Source organism: Oncorhynchus gorbuscha, linkage group LG15 (genome assembly GCF_021184085.1).
Source record: "Oncorhynchus gorbuscha isolate QuinsamMale2020 ecotype Even-year linkage group LG15, OgorEven_v1.0, whole genome shotgun sequence".
Lineage (NCBI taxonomy): Eukaryota > Metazoa > Chordata > Actinopteri > Salmoniformes > Salmonidae > Oncorhynchus > Oncorhynchus gorbuscha.
In genome coordinates, this window is record NC_060187.1 from 67440766 (window position 1) to 67463462 (window position 22697).

Here is a 22697-nt window from a genome sequence, read left to right on the forward strand (position 1 = left end):
CTTTAGGTGGATCATTCTTCCCTGTCTTCTCCTTCTATCGATGCTTACATTGTAGGTAGACCTGTTGACATTAATCTTTAGTGAGTGAAAGAAAGTAAAAGAGAAGCATTTGATATAGATTATACAGTAGTTTCATTCATATTTTATATTCTGCCCTATGGATAGACAGTTGAGTTCAAAGTTCTTGTTATAGTACCCTTGCGTGAGTTTTTCATTTTCCACAGATATCAAAAGTACAAAAGCCTCCTTAACTGTTAAAGTGAAATATTCCAGCATTAATCTTCCTCAAACACATATTAAAAAGCCATGTATTGGTTTAGAAGAAAAAATAAACTATCCTTATTCAGAACATCTGCTAAATCTATTCTGACATAGACACTGGAAACATTTTCCAGGTCAAAGTCCTGCTCCAAATATTTGGAAAAGACAGTCGGGAGAGTTTACCACAGTTTGTTGGACCAATTTGACCACTGTTTCTAGAATAATTACAACATTCTGATAAATATTGCACCACAAAAACATAGGGGGAGCACATATGTTGAATTATATTTCTAATGGCAAATGTTGTTCAAAGTTCCATTGTAATAGATAGAATATTGTTAATCCTACATAATTTTGATATCAAAGGATATCTATCAATGGGCCCGGGTGGCTAGTTTCAAAAACGTCTAGACAGAACGTTCTTGAAGTCTGGAGTCTGACAATAAATATAAACGTTGTTAGTGGCAACGAGAGGTATCACTTCCGAGTGAAAGGTCGTTCAATTATTTCAAGATGGCTGTCCCCTCGCAGTTGGCAACCTCTGAGCTGTACTGCTGGGAAGGCGACTGGGGTTTACCGTCTGTCGACACTGAGTGTTTAATTGTATTGGTAAGATATCTATTATGATGTAATTCCAGAAACATCAACATTGCAAGATAGCACAGCTTGGCTGCCCTCATATTCAGTTGCAAGCTAATGTCAATGCTCATGACGTTGGCTTGGACATCACATCCCTCACTGACATGGTTATCTATTAGTTGTCTAGCTATTTGTAATAAACATTTCACCGTAACTAACGGTAAGTGTATTTACATGATAGTTAACGTTATATGGGCTGCTACTATGTAATTACACTGCAAGGTGAACATTGTTACGTTAGTATCTACGGCTGGCTATCTGGCTAACTTATACCCCTTTCAGACACTTTTTAAAAATGGTCTGAAAGGTTATCAATTGTCGCTATCGACCCGTTACTATAGCGGCGTCCAATGTAAGAAAATGTTATTAGCTAACGTAGCTAGTTAACGGCAGCTAACTACCAACAACAGCAGCATGCACTGGCACTTTGCAAATAAATCTCACAAGAATGTAGATAATCGAATGTACCTAGCTAACTAAATCAATGAAAACAAGGTGTAGGTAAACAGCTGTAAGTACAGTAAACCTTCACTCTGCCTGTGTGTGTGTCTCAGTGAACGCTCCTCAGCTGAGGACGGGGAGGACCATCCTACTCAGTGAATTTCAGAAAAATACAAATAGTGAAGCATATATAAAGTTATCCGTTTTAGATGATAAAACTATACTAGAAATATATTCAAGTCACCAAATGACTGATTTAAAACAGTGTTTTGCAATGAAGTTCTACAGTAGCTTTAACGGCACCCTATAGGGTAGCACCATGGTGTGGGCAGAGGACAGCTATTTTCCATCCTCCTTTTGTGTACATTGACTTCAATTTAAACCATGGAGGCTCATGGTTCTCACTCACTTTCATAGACTTACACAGTAATTATAATGACTTCCGGAGGAAGTTCTCCAACCTATCAGACCTCTTGCAGCATGAACTGACATGTTGTCCATCCAATCAAAGGATCAGATAATTAATCTAGTACCGTAAGCATACGCAACAGCTAGCTAGCACTGCAGTGTATAACATTTGGTGAGTAGTTGATTCAGAGAGAAAGATAACAGTTTTGAAAAAATGTATTTATTAAAAAATTAAGGGGAAGTAGCAGAGTGAGCGAGAGAGAGCGAGGGTGAGCTAGCTATATTTTTTTAGTTAGTTTACCATTCACTTACTTAGCTAGCTAGCTAATGCAGCTAATTTAGCCTACTAAACAACCTGACTCAAACAGATAGGAATGCTATTTTTATGTTAGCTAGCTAGCTAAGGCGATCCTAGTCAAGGTAAGCTTTCGGTTGTATTAATTTATTGCCACTGGAGCCCGTCGGTGTAACTGCTAAACTGCTTGCTGTTCACTGGACTGTGTGATTGTACACATGGATTGGATTGTGGGTTTACTCATATGTTAGTTCTAGTAGCTATGTTGACTATGACGTTAACTGATATGGTGACAACGATGTAGGCTGTGTAGCGGTTAGCGTAAGCGATTATCGTATGACGGTTTGGCATGTAGAGTTTTTTAGTTTTTTTTCTGGTCACAGACAGATGTATGAAGGGAAAAGGAGAGAGGAGGAGACCGTGTAGATGCGAAAAGGATTTATTAAATGTGCATTGTGATGATGCTGTATGGGGCTGCTATGAAAGTGAACTGTGTCTGTGGGAAATTAGGGGTGTATTCATTCCACTGATTTCTGTTGCAAAATGTTTCTTAAACGGAATGAAATGGGGATGGACCTACCTGAATTTGTCAAATAGAAACTGTTTGGACTAATGATTAAACCCCAGATCAGCTAGATACAGGCAAGATTGTTCCAGGCGATATTGAATGTGTCACTGTCTGTCACCTCGAGTACTCCAATTTGTCTCTCAGCCTGTGCACCTACATTATACACTTTCATTTGTAGTCTAGGTTGTAGCAACGATGGGTATAGGGCACATTTTTGTATAATGTAGAAGCCTAAACCTATCAATGTTACATTGAGCTGGGTGAATGGAATGGTAATGACAGTCATCCAATATGCTGTAATAGAAATGGCCATGCTCATAAAAAATATAAAAAAGTCCTCCCTAATCCTAAACTGCACCGACCACCACTGGTGTGAGTGTTTTTGGTTTTACTATGCTTGTGGGGACATTTTGTCAGTCCCCACAAGGTAAATGGCTATTTTAATCTTAGTGGTTAGGGTTACAATTAGGGTTTGGGGTTAAGGTTAGGGAAAAATTGTTTAGAAAGGAAAGGATCTAGTCAGTTGTACATCTGAATGCATTCAACTGAACCCACAAGGAGAGTAGAACATATGTGTGTGTATTCTGCAACACAGCTATAATAATAGGCCTAGATTCAGAAACAATGGCATTAAAGCAACTAGCTACATGTTGTGACACCCAAAGAATCCTAATAATTATTAGACTGGACAGTTTATGACCTGTCATCTTGTAGGCTATCCCTAACTACTGGTGCCAAATGTTTGAACGTGACTGATTACCAATCATGAATTATGAACATTACAATCATAATCCATTATTTATTTTTTGTTTTCCTTTATTTAACTAGGCAAGTCAGTTAAGAACAAATTCATATTTTCAATGAAGGCCTAGGAACAGTGGGTTAACTGCCTGTTCAGGGGCAGAACGACAGATTTGTACCTTGTCAGCTTGGGGGTTTGAACTTGCAATCTTCCGGTTACTAGTCCAACGCTCTAATAACTAGGCTACCCTGCCGCCCCGGCAACATAGGAATGCAGCATAGCCTAACATATGTTTAACCACACAGATCATGCAGGTGTTCGGCTATCCTCCCAAAGTTATAGCCCTAAAGTTGACAAATGAGGAGGGAGTAATGAAGGAACCTGTGCAGTGTGCAATCTTGGAAGACATCTGGATCGAAGATAAGGCTATTCTTAAGGCTATTGTCTGGTGCCCTTTGTCTTACATGCACCACTCTATACACAGCTTTTAGGGGATCTGGCTTTATTAGCTAAATCCAAGCCTCTTGCTACAATGCAGCAGAGGCAATTGTAACTGGCTTTAGCTCCCCCCTCAGTTTCTTACAGGAAATTCCAGGTATGTCCATCATGGTACCCATGTATACAGTCGTGGCCAGAGAATGACACAAATATTAATTTCCACGAAGTTTGCTGCTTCAGTGTCTTTAGAATAGAGGTCGACCAATTATGATTTTTCAACGCCGATACCAATTAATGGAGGACCAAAAAAGCCAATACCGATTAAATCGGACGATTTTTATTTATTTATTTGTAATAATGACAATTCTAACAATACTGAATGACCACTTATTTGAACTTAATATAATACATCAGTTAAATCAATGTTGCCTCATGTAATTAATGAAACATGTTCAATTTGGTTTATATAATGCAAAAACGTAGTGTTGGAGAAGAAAGTAAAAGTGCAATATGTGCTATGTAAGAAAGCTAACGTTTCCGTTCCTTGCTCAGAACATGAGAACATATGAAAGCTGGTGGTTCCTTTTTAACATTAGTCTTCAATATTCCCAGGTAAGAAGTTTTAGGTTGTAGTTATTATAGGAATTATAGGACTATTTCCCTTTATACCATTTGTATTTCATTAACCTTTGACTATTGGATGTTCTTATAGGCACTTTAGTATTGCCAGTGTAACAGTATAGCTTCCGTCCCTCTCCTCGCTCCTCCCTGGGCTCGAACCAGCAACAGCCACCATCGAAGCAGTGTTACCCATGCAGAGCAAGGGAAACAACCATCCCAAGGTTCAGGGCGAGTGATGTTTGAAACGCTAGTAGCGCGCGCTATCTAGCTAGCCATTTCACTTCGGTTACACCAGCCTCATCTCGGGGGTTGATAGGCTTGAAGTGATAAACAGCGCAATGCTTGACGCACAACAAAGAGCTGCTGGCAAAATGCACGAAAGTGCTGTTTGAATGAATGTTTTCGCGCCTGCTTCTGCCTACTACCGCTCAATCAGATACTTGTATGCTCAGTCAGATTATATGCAACGCAGGACACGCTAGATAATATCTAGTAATATCAGCAACCATGTGTAGTTAACTAGCGATTATGATTTATTGTTTTTTATAAGATAAGTTTAATGCTAGCTTGCAATTTACCTTGGCTTACTGCATTCACGTAACAGGCAGTCAGTCTCCTTGTGGAGTGCAACGAGAGAGAGGCAGATCGTTATTGCGTTGTACTAGTTAACTGTAATGTTGCAAGATTGGATCCCCCGAGCTGTCAAGGTGAAAATCTCGTTCTGCCCCTGAACGAGGCAGTTAACCTGTTACTCCTACCCCCTACTTTTTCAAACATTCTGTTAAAAATCGCGCAACATTTCACGCCCTGCTACTCATGCCAGGAATATAGTATATGCATATGATTAGTATGTGTGGATAGAAAACACTCAGACGTTTATAAAACTGGTTAAATCACGGCTGTGACTATAACAGAACATGCGTTTCATCGAAAAGTGCAGGAAAATCTGATCACTGAAAATGGGAAAATATATCCATGCGCCACTTCAACCCATTGTTAAACGTGAACCACATTAAATGGGGCCGAGGTTGCAATACCTACAGCTTCCACACGATGTCAACAGTCTTGTCATTTGCCTACGATTTGTTTCTTGGTCAAACAGACACAAGGCAGCGCAGTTCTTCCGGTCTCTGACCGGATATTTTGGTTGAGATTTACCCGGACATTATTTCCAGACGTACAGCTATAGAATATACATCGCCTCGTGATCAATTTGATCGCTTATTAACGTTTACTAATACCTAAAGTTGCATTACAAAAGTATTTCGAAGTGTTTTGTGAAAGTTTATCGTCGACTTTTTTAATTTTAAAAAAATGACGTTACATTATAAAACGCTGTTTTTTTCATTGAACGATATCTAGGCTATATATGGACCGATTTAATCTAAAAAAAAGACCCAATAGTGATGTTTATGGGACATCTAGGAGTGCCAACAAAGAAGATGGTCAAAGGTAATGAATGTTTTATATTTTATTTGTGGGTTTTGTGTAGCGCCGACTATTCTAATTATTTTGTTTATGTCCCCTGCGGGTCTTTTGGGGTGTTACATGCTATCAGATAATAGCTTCTCATGCTTTCGCCGAAAAGCATTTTAAAAATCCGACTTGTTGCCTGGATTCACAACGAGTGTAGTTTTAATTCAGTACCCTGCATGTGTATTTTAATGAACGTTTGAGTTTTAACGAGTGCTATTAGCATTTAGCGTAGCGCATTTGCATTTCCAGATGTCTAGATGGGACGCCTGCGTGTCAGGTAGGAGCAAGAGGTTAACCCACCGTTCCTAGGCCGTCATTGAAAATAAGAATGTGTTCTTAACTGACATGCCTAGTTAAATAAAGTTTTTAAAAATAAATTATCGGCGCCCAAAAATACCGATTTCCGATTGTTATGAAAACTTGAAATCGGCCCTAATTAATCGGCCATTCCGAGTAAATATTTGCAGTTGACCCTTCCTTTTCAAGACCTGCAATCCGCCCTGGCATGCTGTCAATTAACTTCTGGGCCACATCCTAACTGATGGCAGCCCATTCTTCCATAATCAATGTTTGGAGTTTGTCAGAATTTGTGGGTTTTTGTTTGTCCACCCACCTCTTGAGAATTGACCACAAGTTCTCAATGGGATTAAGGTCTGGGGAGTTTCCTGGCCATGGACCCAAAATATCGATGTTTTGTTCCCCGAGCCACCTAGTTATCACTTTTGCCTTATGGCAAGGTTCTCCATCATGCTGGAAAAGGCATTGTTTGTCACCAAACTGTTCCTGGATGGTTGGGAGAAGTTGCTCTCGGAGGATGTGTTGGTACCATTCTTTATGCATGGCTGTGTTCAGGACAATTGTGAGTGAGCCCACTCCCTTGTCTGAGAAGCAACCCCACACATGAATGGTCTCAGGATGCTTTACTGTTGACATGACACAGGACTGATGGTAGCGCTCACTTTGTCTTCTCCGAATTTTTCAGTTCATTTGCATGGCAAAGAGGGACTATGCAATTAATTACAAGTCATATGATCACTCTTCATAACATTCTGGAGTATATGCAAATTGACTTCCGGCGCCGACTGAGATGGCCGCCTCGCTTCGCGTTCCTAGGAAACTATGCAGTTTTTTGTTTTTTTTTACGTGTTATTTCTTACATTAGTACCCCAGGTCATCTTAGGTTTCATTACATACAGTCGAGAAGAACTACTGAATATAAGATCAGCGTCAACTCACCATCAGTACGACCAAGAATATGTTTTCCGCGACGCGGATCCTGTGTTCTGCCTTACAAATAGGACAACGGAATGGATCGCATGCAGCAAAAAGGAAACGACTCCGAAAAAGAGGGAAACGAGGCGGTGTTCTGGTCAGACTCCGAAAAAGGGCACATCGCGCACCACTTCCCAGCATTCTTCTTGCCAATGTCCAGTCTCTTGACAACAAGGTTGACGAAATCCGAGCAAGGGTGGCATTCCAGAGGGACATCAGAGACTGCAACGTTCTCTGTTTCACGGAAACATGGCTTACTGGGATGACGCTATCCGATGCGGTGCAGCCAACGGGTTTCTCCACGCATCGCGCCGACAGAAACAAACATCTCTCTGGTAAGAAGAGTGGCATGGGCGTATGCCTCATGACTAATGGGACATGGTGTGATGAAGGAAACATGATTTAGAATTCCTCACAATCAAATGTAGACCACATTATCTTCCAAGAGAATTCTCTTCGATTATAATCACAGCCGTATATATCCCCCCCCAAGCAGACACATCGATGGCTCTGAACGAACTTTATTTAACTCTTTGCAAACTGGAAACCATTTATCTGGAGGCTGCATTCATTGTAGCTGGGGATTTTAACAAAGCTAATCTGAAAACAAGACTCCCTAAATTTTATCAGCATATCGATTGCGCAACCAGGGGTGGTAAAACCTTGGATCATTGTTACTCTAACTTCCGCGACGCATATAAGGCCCTGCCCTGCCCCCCTTTCGGGAAAGCTGACCACGACTCCATTTTGCTGATCCCTGCCTACAGGCAGAAGCTAAAACAAGAGGCTCCCACGCTGAGGTCTGTCCAACGCTGGTCAGACCAAGCTGACTCTACACTCCAAGACTGCTTCCATCACGTGGACTGGGACATGTTTCGTATTGCGTCAGATGAAAATATTGACGAATACGCTGATTCGGTGTGCGGGTTCATTAGAACGTGCGTCGAAGATGTCGTTCCCATAGCAACGATAAAAACATTCCCAAACCAGAAACCGTGGATTGATGGCAGCATTCGCGTGAAACTGAAAGCGCGAACCACCGCTTTTAATCAGGGCAAGGTGTCTGGTAACATGTCCGAATATAAACAATGCAGCTATTCCCTCCGCAAGGCTAGTAAACAAGCTAAGCGTCAGTACAGAGACAAAGTGGAATCTCAATTCAATGGCTCAGACACAAGAGGCATGTGGCAGGGTCTACAGTCAATCACGGACTACAAGAAGAAACCCAGCCCAGTCACGGACCAGGATGTCTTGCTCCCAGGCAGACTAAATAACTTTTTTGCCCGCTTTGAGGACAATACAGTGCCACTGACACGGCCTGCAACGAAAACATGCGGTCTCTCCTTCACTGCAGCCGAGGTGAGTAAGACATTTAAACGTGTTAACCTCGCAAGGCTGCAGGCCCAGACGGCATCCCCAGCCGCGCCCTCAGAGCATGCACAGACCAGCTGGCCGGTGTGTTTACGGACATATTCAATCAATCCCTATACCAGTCTGCTGTTCCCACATGCTTCAAGAGGGCCACCATTGTTCCCGTTCCCAAGAAAGCTAAGGTAACTGAGCTAAACGACTACCGCCCCGTAGCACTCACTTCCGTCATCATGAAGTGCTTTGAGAGACTAGTCAAGGACCATATCACCTCCACCCTACCTGACACCCTAGACCCACTCCAATTTGCTTACCGCCCAAATAGGTCCACAGACGATGCAATCTCAACCACACTGCACACTGCCCTAATCCACCTGGACAAGAGGAATACCTATGTGAGAATGCTGTTCATCGACTACAGCTCGGCATTCAACACCATAGTACCCTCCAAGCTCGTCATCAAGCTCCAGACCCTGGGTCTCGACCCCGCCCTGTGCAACTGGGTACTGGACTTCCTGACGGGCCGCCCCCAGGTGGTGAGGGTAGGAAACAACATCTCCTCCCGGCTGATCCTCAACACGGGGGCCCCACAAGGGTGCGTTCTGAGCCCTCTCCTGTACTCCCTGTTCACCCACGACTGCGTGGCCACGCACGCCCAACTCAATCATCAAGTTTGCGGACGACACAACAGTGGTAGGCTTGATTACCAACAACGACGAGACGGCCTACAGGGAGGAGGTGAGGGCCCTCGGAGTGTGGTGTCAGGAAAATAACCTCACACTCAACGTCAACAAAACTAAGGAGATGATTGTGGACTTCAGGAAACAGCAGAGGGAACACCCCCTATCCACATCGATGGAACAGTAGTGGAGAGAGTAGCAAGTTTTAAGTTCCTCGGCATACACATCACAGACAAACTGAATTGGTCCACTCACACTGACAGCGTCGTGAAGAAGGCGCAGCAGCGCCTATTCAACCTCAGGAGGCTGAAGAAATTTGGCTTGTCACCAAAAGCACTCACAAACTTCTACAGATGCACAATCGAGAGCATCCTGGCGGGCTGTATCACCGCCTGGTACGGCAACTGCTCCGCCCTCAACCGTAAGGCTCTCCAGAGGGTAGTGAGGACTGCACAACGCATCACCGGGGGCAAACTACCTGCCCTCCAGGACACCTACACCACCCGATGTTACAGGAAGGCCATAAAGATCATCAAGGACATAAACCACCCGAACCACTGCCTGTTCACCCCGCTATCATCCAGAAGGCGAGGTCAGTACAGGTGCATCAAAGCTGGGACCGAGAGACTGAAAAACAGCTTCTATCTCAAGGCCATCAGACTGTTAAACAGCCACCACTAACATTGAGTGACTGCTGCCAACACACTGTCATTGACACTGACCCAACTCCAGCTACTTTAATAATGGGAAATGATGTAAATATAACACTAGCCACTTTAAACAATGCTACCTTATATAATGTTACTTACCCTACATTATTCATCTCATATGCATATGTATATACTGTACTCTACATCATCGACTGCATCCTTATGTAATACATGTATCACTAGCCACTTTAACTATGCCACATTGTTTACTTTGTCTACACACTCATCTCATATGTATATACTGTACTCGATACCATCTACTGTATGCTGCTCTGTACCATCACTCATTCATATATCCTTATGTACATATTCCTTATCCCCTTACACTGTGTATAAGACAGTAGTTTTGGAATTGTTAGTTAGATTACTTGTTGGTTATCACTGCATTGTCGGAACTAGAAGCACAAGCATTTCGCTACACTCGCATTAACATATGCTAACCATGTGTATGTGACAAATACAATTTGATTTGATTTGAACTGAGGCAGCAGACTTTGTGAAAATTAATATTTGTGTCATTCTCAAAACTTTTGGCTACGACTGTACAAACCCCAAAGATTGTGTTGTGTGTATCTGACTGTAAGCAGTGTTTTTGATTTAGCTGAACATTCCTCCAATGTAAAACCTAATAATGTTCCATTTGGTGTTCTCTTAATACAAGGCCATCCAAAACATCTAATGTATTTCTGTAAACCACAACATTTCCATTGTGCATGTTCAGTTAAATGACTGCTGTGTTCACAAGCCACATATGACAGCTTATATTACCTTGCAGGCTTGACTAAACCAGATTTAAGCATCATAAACTACATTTTCCTCCCTGGCAAATTTTCAGACATTAAACCATTTTTTTTAAATGTGTGTATTTTGGACCCACCTCTTACTGGAGGGAACAAGATGTCAAATGTGGTTCTGGAAAGTGACTTTCCTCCCCTGATACTTTTTTGGTGGTTGGAAAATGCACATCTTGCTTGCTTTTAGTTTTGTCTCTCAGTGTGGTCTCTGAAACCACAAAGTGGCTACTGAACTGGAGCCATGTTAGTGACACATCATACTCTTGGACAAACTCTTGTCTGGAAATTAGCAATTTCATTCAGAGTTTTCCAGGATGCCCCCCCGGGTTTTCAGCTGGGTAGATTTATGTCTGGTGATGTGTCACATTCACAGACCTCATTCTTTCCATTAGTGAACTGGCAAAATGTCACTGCATTTAGGCTAGAGGTCTGTACATTCCACCTATTAGGAAATTGCAAAAGTGAATAAGAGAACCTTCCAGATCTTTCTTTTAAAAAATTCACTTTAAAAAAATTACAGCATTAGCATATCTATTTGATGGTTACCGCTGGATTAGCCAATGTTTATAGTGTACGTTATTGCCAGTTATTATCATAGTGAGCATAGTTAATTAGAACATCATGTAAGATATTCATGTTTAGTTAGTAACAGACTGATCCTGAGACTCAGATTTTTCACTTTGAAATATAGGTCAAACAAAAACAATGATTGCAAAGTAAAAGAAACCATACAACTCTATGCATAGGGTCTACTTTTAACGATACAAAAAACAATAAAAAAACACATTTGCTTGAAGAACAGTGCAGATGCAAAGTTTGGCATACATTTTAAAGTGAAAAATCTGAATCTCAGCATCACTCTTTTACTGTGAAATTGCCCTTAGCCTAACCCTAGTCTAGTGATACCCTTCCACTGGTAGTCTCTTATTTGTAAAAAAAATCAGTAGTAGCCTACCATGTCTTTCTACTACAGGCAAGTGGCATTCATACATATCTAGAAGAGGAGTCTCTCTTTACATTCCTCAGATGAGAAGTGTGTTGCTCTGTTTTATTAAGCAATGATGGAAAAAAATGATTGGCTGTGCAATGTAGGCTAGCACTCAATTACGTGCACCTGTTTGTAGTCTCTCATGCAGAGGAGAGGATGGTGGGGTCTGAATACTTATGTCAGTTTTTTATTTTTTTTATACATGTGCAAACATTTTTAAAGACCTTTATTCACTTTGTCATTATTGTGCAATGTGTGTAGATTTATTTAATGCACTTTAGAATAAGGCTGTAATGTAACAAAATGTGGAAAAAGTGTACAAAACATTAAAAATTCCTATTGCGTTTCAGCCCTTTTGCCCTCAGAACAATCTCAATTTGTCGGGGCATGAACTACAAGGTGTAGAAAGTGTTCCATAGGGATGCTGGCACATGTTGACTCCAATGCTTCCTACAGTTGTCAAGTTGGCTGGATGTCCTGTAGGTTGGGGACCATTCTTGATACATTGGAAACTGTTGTATGAAAAACCCAGCAGCGTTGCAGTTCATGACACTCTCAAACCCGTGAGCCTGGCACCTACTACCATACCCCATTCATACCCCAAAATCTTTTGTCTTGCCCATTCACCCTCTGAATGGCACACATACACAATTCATGTCTCAAGGCTTAAAAATCATTATTTCACTTATCCCCTTCACTGATTTAAATTGGATTTAACAGGTGAATAAGGGATCGTAGCTTTCACCTGGATTCACCTGGTCAGTCTGTCATGGAAAGAGCAGGTGTTCCTTATGTTGTGTGTGTTATGGTATGCACTATGCACAATAATTCCTTCAAGATAGGCCTTCACCTAGGCTACATATCTGCATAGGCCTACCAATATATTAGTTATGTCTTTTAGACCTGTAGGGTAGGTATAAATATATGAATTTTATTTTCAGTCTAGCTAGTCTTTGGGTTTACAACCAAAGATAAAAAGTTGAGGAGGAATTTCCTAATAAAGTCGTAGCCATGATGTCAGCCTTTGATGTGTTTAATGACATTTTGGTTGGGTGACTTTGGCCAACTGCAGAGAGAACTTCAGCTTTTCTTCATTCCTCTCTCTTAACTTTCACTGGCTATTCCATTATTGAAGATCTAGTTCTGCCTTGAATGAGTTTTTCTTTCAATCTGAAGTGATGTCTGTCCTTCACAGTGGAACACCAGGCCCAATGTTGATTTTATTGTTGTACATTGTACAATCTAAATAAGCCACGGTTGACTTAATACATATGTCTGCTTGTGATATGATCAGTTTGTCATTATTGTGGGCAGACCCTAAATTACATGATTATATTTAATCTCTGAGGTAAAAGGTATTGAATGACTGAATTTAAATTATTTTATATGTGTTATCGGTTTTGATGAGTATAGGATACATTAAAGCATTAAGGCCATTCTTAATGCCTTGGGGCCGGCTGACAGTGGTTTGTAAGTACTTGCGGACACTGTTGAAGGAATGACCTCTTCTTTTCCATGAGATTTCATCCCGTCACACCTGTCTGCAAGCACAGTCAGGTCGATCTGTTCAACTCTGCCGAACCACATTTATAGGAATGTAATTTTATGTATGGCTATCTATCAGCCAGATACATTCATAAATGTTGCTGTGCGCATTTGCCTTGTCAATCTATAGTGCAATGTGTCTTTAGGCTAATTTGTATCAAGTCTGCTGCAATACAACAATTGATTTGAGATCCATTGAAAGACATAATAATGCAGTCGATTACTGTTTGCTTATTTCGTTCTGGAATATGATTTTCCTTGTGAGTGCAGGACACAGTAAGTTGAAATGAAGGACCATTCCATGAATGGTGACCTGGGCCCAGATCGACACAACCTTAAGAAGAAATTTCTTCTTAAATGCCCATTTTTTCCATAACTAGATTTGTGAAGAAAGTCAAGCAAAGTTGCTATTCCTCAAAAATGTTATTGGATATGTTCTTTCTCTATTTATTATGTTTCCTCCTTAAGCAAATGTTAAGAAGAAATTAGATTCTTGAAAATAAAGTTATTGGATGTGTTCTTAATTCCAAGATAGCTAAACCCTTGTCCTAAACTATGGGCAGTCGGAGAATAAGCTCTTGAAAGCGATTGAACATTTTTAATGCACTCACAAACTTCATCTATTTAGTTTAAACCCAAGAACATGTAACAGTAATCTCAGTACGAATTATGCTAACATGATTGCCATTGATAGATAGTTAAATTGGTTGCCTAGCAACAAATATCTTAAGAAGATTCATAAGAAGATATTTGAGAAGTTTGTGAGAAAATCATTCAATCTTAAGATATTGTTGAGGAATTGCACTTACGAACTATTTTATGAACTTTTTAAAATATATATATATATTTTTTTTCTAAAGCTTCTTAAGTTTTTGTGTAAGGAGTGTTTTGTGAATCTGGGCCCTGATCTTAGTTTGAGAATGTAGGCTATGTTCAGTCACCTATTCTGTTTCTATTAGGCCTATTGAAGTTTCTCCTACGCAAGCCTTTTTACTCTGGTCTTGTACTGCTTTCCTTCTACTTTTTCAATATCCTTATAGGCTACTCAGGGACAGTTTGTTCCATCACAACTGGCTCAGCTACCTGCCACTACCTTCCCTTGTCTACGCACACTGCATGCTCCAGGACTCTTTCAGGCAGGGCAGGCTCCACATCCTTTCTTCCCTAATCTCCATCTGAACAGTCTAATGCAAGAAATGACCCTCTCCCATTGATAAAAATCAGTATTATGTCATCTACATTGTTACATCTATAGGTGTTTTTGTCCGTCAACAGTGATTAGGGACAGGTTTTTACAAATAATTCATTTGCTATTTTTGCACCTGTGCAGTTTTTTTTTCTTCTTCCTCCATCCTTTTCAGAGGGCTCAATGTCTCATTCCTAGTGTCAACCTTTTAATTTAATCCTTTTTGTTGTTTTGGGTGTTTTAGTTTTGGGGCTCCTGAGTGGCGCAGCGGTCTAAGACACTGCATCTCAGTGCTAGAGGCGCACTACAGACCCTGGTTCGATTCCAGGCTGTATCACAACCGGACGTAATTGGGAGTCCCATAGGGCGACGCTGGCACAATTGTCCCAGCGTCGCCCGGGTTAGGGTTTGGCCCGGGTAGGCCAGACTTTGCTGTGGTGCTAAAGGTTATGGAGTATAGCCTGGTGTCTAGAGTTATGCAGCCTATCCCACAATCATGTTGTTTATATGCTTGCTGTTTGTTTTTACATGTTGTGTATTGGGTCCTAAGGGTCTGCCTTAATTGAGGTGTTCATGCCTCCCTCCCCCTCCCTTTGTCAGTGCAATTATTTTGGGCCCAGCTTGGATGCTTCCTGGATGCTTTTTTTATTGTACAAAGCTGTGGAAACTAAGGTATGTCTGGCTCAACATGTTTTAGCTCAGCGTTAATCTGTTAATCATCTCCCTTCAGGCTTATGCAAAGTTTGCAGGCGCTCCCCTCAAACTTCACAAGATCGGCAACCCCTGGAGAAGTCCCACTGGTAAGATGTCTTGTCTTTAGTTTTTAGGTCCTTTTTTATATTGTTTTGTCTCAACTCGATAAACATGGCTGCATTTATTTGTTTCAGAACTAGGCATATTCTCCTATAATCAAAGGGAACACAGGGAGAAATGGAATGGAAGGAAAATGTGCTCTCTATAAAATAGAGAGAACTCCTTTGTTTCACTTTGTTCTTGTTTGTTATTCCTTTCTCTTTAATATTTCTCCATCTGTATCGTATGTTTTTCTTGATTCTTACTTTCCAGACTTAATGTCTTCCCTCTCTTCACCAATGGCTCTCCTCTGCCTTTTCGCTCTCTTCTTCATCTCTTGATTTTCTCTCTATCCCACTCTCCTGTTCTCTCTCCATCGGTCTGTAATGGTCACATTAACAGTGGCTGTTAATGAGTGCCATTGTGAGGTGCCCGTCTTTATGATGCATTTTTCTCCTTTGCTAGGCTCCCTGCCCGCCCTGAAGACCAGCGAGAATGGGAGCCTGTCTCGGCCCAGTGACATCATCATCCACCTCAGGAAACAGGTGACAGAGAGACCGCCTGCTCATGTACAGCACAGTCCTCTGCTTTGTCTGAAAGAGCTGCTCCATGCTCTGTTCCACACTTGCTTAAAGTGAATTATAATCCAATTTCCCATTGAAAAAAGCAATGTCTCCTATGATCTTTCCTCCCATCCCCCAAGCTCAATTAAATGCACACTTCAGCTAATGCCCAGATGGAACCCATTATCCAAGATACTAACTGCCCCCTGACTGGTAGGTGGGTTGTGAGCTACTGCAGTAGGGATGTTAGAAACCACAATGCAAAGCAGATTGATAAATGCTGTTGTGGTGTCAATGTGAGCGAACAGGGAGGAAACCCTGGTGAGATCATCCCAAAGGATTAGACAGTAAAGGGGTAAGGATGGTGGGTTTTCCAGGCAAACCTCCCAAAGTCAGTCAAAAACAGCTTATTTTACCCTCTAGAGCAAGGGAGGGAGAGGGAGGTAGAGATATAATCTCTCTAAGATTTCCAGTCATGTTGAGTTCTTGTTGACCCCAGCATGCACCATTTCAGACTGACTGCCCTGCAGTCATGAGGTTAGATGGAAAACACTTGACCCAGAACACCTAGACTGCCAGGAGTCCTTTAAAGGCCTCCACATAGAGGTAGCTTTTCCATTTTTTCAATGGTTTCTGGAGAACATGGAAAGTGCTAATGGTGTAATCGAGCCAAGGGGGTTCATGGTATTGTTCCAGAAGGGCTTTAAAAACTATTTAGAATACCTGACAACAGCAAGACTGGTTTAAGATGTTGTGGTCCATGAATCCTGTCGGTGATGTTCGTGAAAGGTGATGAAACGCCTGAAGTGTGTTGTGATATGAACCTATCTTTCAGAAATACAATGCCGACTTCGACCTGTCTGCCAAAGAGGGAGCAGACACTCTGGCCTTCATCTCACTCCTGGAGGAAAAACTGATGCCAGCTCTGGTGAGGATCACAGTTACTCAGAGAGAACAAGACAGACAGGGAGGGGGCTGAAGGGAGTGATAGAGAGTGTGTGGATAGAATGAGTGACGAGGTTGTAGAAGACATTTCTGCAAGAATGAGATGACATGGAAGATGTCACTAGTTGTGCACTACTGACTGGGTTGTGCCACATCACTCCGATTATGGCAAAATGTTATTATAATTTTGTCATTTTATTTTGTCACATAACCGCTTACTGTGTTTTTGTCCTACTTAATCTCGCTTCTCTCTGTCTCGCTAGAAAGATTGTAGGTAATTATACCTGGTGCTTCATTGTGTCCTATAAAGAAATACCTCAAACATTATTTCCTGTGCCAGCAGAACCATGTCAACATAGAACAACCTGTGGCTTCCTGCAGCACTTTGAAGTGGGATAAACGGCCACTGTGCTCTCAATGCCAAAATGTGTAGCTCAACTGCTGTATTTTGTGTCTGTTTGAAAAATCTGAATATCCTAAGGATTCTAATTCATAGAGTGACTACTATGTCATTACCTCTAGCTTGTAGAAGCCCTTCAGCATCTCTTTTACACTTTTGTGCTTCTCTCTCTTTCTGGTTTAGGTCTATACTCGGTGGATTGACCCTAAGAACTATGTGGAGGTGACTCGGCGTTGGCACGCCGAGCACGCCCCATTCCCCCTGAACTTCTTCCTGCCCGGCAGCATTCAGCGCCAGCAGCTCCAGAGGCTGAGGCTGGTCAGGGGAGACGAAGAGTTGACAGCAGGGGAGGAGGTGGAGAAGGAGGTGAGTTGAGGGGGAGATGGAGGAGGTAGGGTAGGGTAGGGTAGGGTAGGGTAGGGTAGGGTAGGGTAGGGTAGGGTAGGGTAGGGTAGGGTAGGTACACCCAAAGGCAATTGTTTTAATAGTCTTTCTAAATAATTTTATTACGGGGCCCTTTGCAATCAGTCTAGTATGGGGGGAGCATACTGTATTGGTACCATATAATTTATATTGTTTATACAGAATTCTTAATGTAAAAAATAATGCTGTGGTGATTTTTTCAAAAATGGTATGAAGGAAAAACCTTAGATACATATATTGTTGAGAAAGCATCACTCTGCAAAAATGGCACCTGATACAAAAACATGCAGTCATGCATTGAGGAAGAAATCCATGCTGAAACACATGTGAACAGTAAAAAGCAATAAACCATTTTTTAAATGAAAAAATAGGTTCAAGACTATTTCCTGAGTGGCAACCATATGTTTTGGTTATGAGTTCTTGTCCAGTTCATTCTTGTACAACACACATTTTAAATATACCACTGCTGTTAGCAAGTTAGATGACTACTTTTCATTAAAAACCATAAAATGGCCATAAAATTCCAGGTGTGTGAATTGGGATAGGTTATCAACAAACAAAAAAATAATGTGTGAATAGGGCCATTGGGGGTGTTACGCTGTGATTTAACCATGTGCTGAGAGAGGTGTGAACATTGGACTTGCCTCCGTAGCTGAGCTGACGCATGCTTCAGACATCATTGCTCCTCCCTGTGATGACGTAATAGTTTGTAGGCATGCCATGGGAACTCAACTTGTTTCCCAAAGCGCTGGTCCAGGGCAAAGCTTATCTACATACAGGCTCAGGTCCAGGGTACCTCTTATCAGTCTTGTAATGGTTAAAGATCTGAATATGGATGTGGAAAGCTGACCCTAGACCCGTGTGTTGGTATAACCTCTTGCAGAAGTTAATTTAAGTAATAAGACAGGGGGGTGTGGTATATGGCCAATATACCACGGCTATGGGCTGTTCTTATCAGTGCCGGTTCAAGCTTGTATGGCTCCCTGGGTGAACCCCCCCCCCCCCTTCAGCACCGTTCTGCGCTAACTGTAATTTTTATTCAGACATTTGGAACAACAAATAAAAAATCATTACATTTAACAACGATATAAATATATATACAAAAATAAGACTCTTAAATATATAAAAAGAAGTAACAAAGACAAATGGAAACAAATTATAGTATATAAATACAAATAAAAAAGAGAATTCAATTATTACACTATTACCTTATTCCTAACAAAAAACACACGAATAAAACTAGAATAAGGGCGCCCACTCCGATTAGGTTAATTGACCCACGGTCCCACACGGTGACATGATATCATTGACGTGATGTGCAAATGAGCGATAGAAAACCGATCGCGCAAATGTCACCATTCGGAATACTTTTTTTTTTTTTGTGCGGGCGCCCCATGCCCCCGGCAAGTTGCCTGGGCGGCTGCCCAGGCAACTTGCCCCCGAGGTGCCTTATTATACCCCCGAGGTGCCTTATTGCTATTATAAACTGGTTACCAACATCATTAGAGCAGTAAAAATAAATGTTTTGTCATACCCGTGGTATACGGTCTCATATACCACACCTGTCAGCCAATCAGGTGTTTTTACGCTACTGCTACTCTCTGTTTATCATATATGCTTAGTCACTTTAACTATACACTTACAGCGGGGAGAACAAGTATTTGATACACTGCCGATTTTGCAATTATTAGAATCTCACCTTGTGGGGCATCAATGATCATGAGGAAGGTGAGGGATCAGCCCAGAACAACACAACAGGACCTGGTCAATGACCTGAAGAGAGCTGGGACCACAGTCTCAAAGAAAACCATTAGTAACACACTACGCCGTCATGGATTAAAATCCTGCAGCGCACGCAAGGTCCCCCTGCTCAAGCCCGTGCATGTCCAGGCCCGTCTGAAGTTTGCCAATGACCATCTGGATGATCCAGAGGAGGAATGGGAGAAGGTCATGTGGTCTGATGAGACCAAAATAGAGCTTTTTGGTCTAAACTCCACTCACCGTGTTTGGAGGAAGAAGAAGGATGGGTACAACCCCAAGAAAACTATTCCAACTGTGAAACATGGAGGTGGAAACATTCTTTGGGTATGCTTTTCTGCAAAGGGGATAGGACGACTGCACCGTATTGAGGGGAGGATGGATGGGGCCATGTATCGCTAGATCTTGGCCAACAATCTCCTTCCCTCAGTAAGAGCATTGAAGAAACACACAGCCGGGGCAACCAAGGAGTGGCTCCATAAGAAGCATCTCAAGGTCCTGGAGTGGCCTAGCCAGTCTACAGACCTGAACCCAATAGAAAATCTTTGGAGGGAGCTGAAAGTCCGTATTGCCCAGCGACAGCCCCGAAACCTGAAGGATCTGGAGATGGTCTGTATGGAGGAGTGGGCCAAAATCCCTGCTGCAGTGTGTGCAAACCTGGTCAAGAACTACAGAAAACGTATGATCTCTGTAATTGCAAACGAAGGTTTCTGTACCAAATATTAAGTTCTGCTTTTCTGATGTATCAAATACTTATGTCATGAAATGAAATGCAAATTAATTACTTAAAAATCATACAATGTGATTTTTTGGAATTTTGTTTTAGATTCCGTCTCACAGTTGAAGTGTACCTATGATAAAAATTACAGACCTCTACATGCTTTGTAAGTGGGAAAACCTGCAAAATCAGCAGTGTATCAAATACTTCTTCTCCCCACTGTATGTACATACTACCTCAATTGGGCCGACCAACCAGTGCTCCCGCACATTGTCTAACCGGGCTATCTGCATTGTGTCCCACCACCCACAACCCGCCAACCCCTCTTTTACGCTACTGCTACTCTCTGTTCATCACTTTAACCATATCTACATGTACATACTACCTCAATCAGCCTGACTAACTGGTGTCTGTATGTAGCCTCGCTACTTTTATAGCCTCACTACTGTATATAGCCTGTATTTTTACTGTTGTTTTTATTTCTTTACTTACCTATTGTTCACCTAATACCTTTTTTGTACTATTGGTTAGAGCCTGTAAGTAAGCATTTCACTGTAAAGTCTGCACCTGTTGTATTCGGCACATGTGACAAATAAACTTTGATTTCAGGACTCGAACCACCCAGTTTATAATAAGGAATATATCATGATTCAAAATGATGTGAGAATTTGGCCTGAGGTCGGTTTGTCAACACCTTTCTCTCTACAGCTGTACCGCGATGCTATCGAGTGTATGAACCTTATCTCGCAGAGGCTGGGCTCAAACAAGTTCTTCTTTGGAGACTCGTAAGTCCACACAGAGAGGTTCTACCTCGACACTGAACTGGGAATTCAGCACCTCAACTTAATTCACTTGCATGGCATCCATATGTATCTCTAACTATATGACGCTGTTCCCTCCAGACCTTCATCTCTAGATGCTTTCGTCTTTGGCTACTTGGTGCCCATCCTGAAGATGAAACTGCCCAATGGAAGACTCCAGCAGCACCTCAAGTCACTGGACAACCTGAGCCACTTCTGCTCCAACATTCTGGCGCTCTACTTCCCCAGCGAGGGACGAGGTGTGGGACCACATAACATACTGTACATGCAATATGACATTGTCTTCAATGATATCTATTATATAACTTGCTATTGTTAACTTTTGAATTCCATGTCTCACACTTTTTCTTGTTTATCTTTTGTGCAGAAGGTATCAGTCACAAGGTGTCCTCCCAGCCTGAAGGGGGTGACGCTGACAACGAGCCTGGTAAGAGGCGCAAGCAGCTGCTGTCAGTCCTGGTGGCCCTGGGCGCTATGTTGAGCTATGCCCTCCTCACCGGCATTGTGGCTATTCAACACGTCCAGCAGGAGGAACTAGTCCACCGTTCCCCAGGTCTCAGGTCACTCTCCTCCCATGGGGAAGAGGAGGATGGGGAGGAGGAGGGCTGAGAATGGGGAGGAGGAGATGGCCACAACTCAAAACTGATCTCCTGTCTCTGTTCCTAATTCTTCGTTGACGCTCCCTCATCAGTCTGGAATGACTGGAAAGGTGTTAACCAATATGGCAGAAACTCCTGTTAGCCTTCTAGACTAGGTGGAACGTTTACTCTACTGCTGATGCCTCAACAATCCCTTCAGATCCTGGAGGAGGAGTCAATAGGAAGAAGGGACAAGGGATTGGTGTTTGATTGGGCCAAAGCCATAGAGTACGATGAAGAGGAGGAGCAGCTCTGTGGGAATATACATTAAGATGCTTGTACCAAGAGTGCTTCAATGTCTTACTTGGAGAATGTTTGGATGTTTTCTCTGCTTTATTTTGACTGCCATTGCACGATAATCATAGATCCAAATCATGACGTCGCTTTGCTTTTCTCAATTTCCTGGTGCTTCATCTAATCCAACTGATTATACATTTGTGTGTAAACTATATTATTGAGGGAACAAATCCCAGGTAACATTTGTGAAAATTGAAATGTTACTGAATTCATAGTAGCATTAGCACATTCTTTCTGAACACTTGCCAAGATAACCACAATCTCCACCACAGTAAACAATGTGTGAGGTCTCTAGATGTTTAATAATAATAATTTCAACAGAGGAAATAAAGGGGTGACTTCTTGGTTTATATCCTTTTCACATTACTGCTTGTCAGGCTGAGAACTGTTTTATCATTTTTATCTACCATGAATTTGAGGGCCAAGCCTGAAGTTTGGGGCATTTAAATGTTTCCGGGCCGATTCAAAATCTTGTGGAAATTGCCCTCCCCGGTGCAATTTGTGCTCAAACAACGTATGCATAATGTGTGCTGTAGTGAAGACTGTGCTGGCCCTATTCCTGCATTGCAGCAAGTCAAAGCATCATTCAATACAAGAAAGAGCGAAGTTCAATAAATCACTTTAATGTTCCTATACATCTGCTCGCTGTGTAAAGGCTTCTCCTGCTTTAGGATGATAGGTTACTGTTGATCTCTTCAGCCATACAGGGTTACATTATTGTCTAATTCAGAGTTGCAAGAAACTCATAGAAAGTCAATCTTTAAATTTCTTAAAGGTAGCCTGTTGGAGATACATCATTTATGGTATGTAAATTTGTAATGCAATCGTTAGTAGAGTTAACCTTATTCAATCTCGTTTTGATGGCAGAACTAATGTTACACACAGGTTGCCACACAGGTTGCCATACACA

The 22697-nt window shown here is 41.8% G+C and overlaps 1 protein-coding gene across 1 annotated transcript; it reads left to right on the forward strand.

Annotated features, from left to right (window-relative positions):
- Nucleotides 1-752: 752 nt before the first annotated feature.
- Nucleotides 753-22422, forward strand: LOC123996488 (metaxin-1-like). Its single transcript, XM_046299854.1, has 8 exons — nt 753-870; nt 15163-15232; nt 15690-15769; nt 16623-16715; nt 17316-17498; nt 20740-20816; nt 20934-21091; nt 21220-22422. Exons 1-8 carry the CDS (start codon nt 775-777, stop codon nt 21459-21461), a joined length of 999 nt encoding a protein of 332 aa, XP_046155810.1. The 5' UTR covers nt 753-774; the 3' UTR covers nt 21462-22422.
- Nucleotides 22423-22697: the final 275 nt, after the last annotated feature.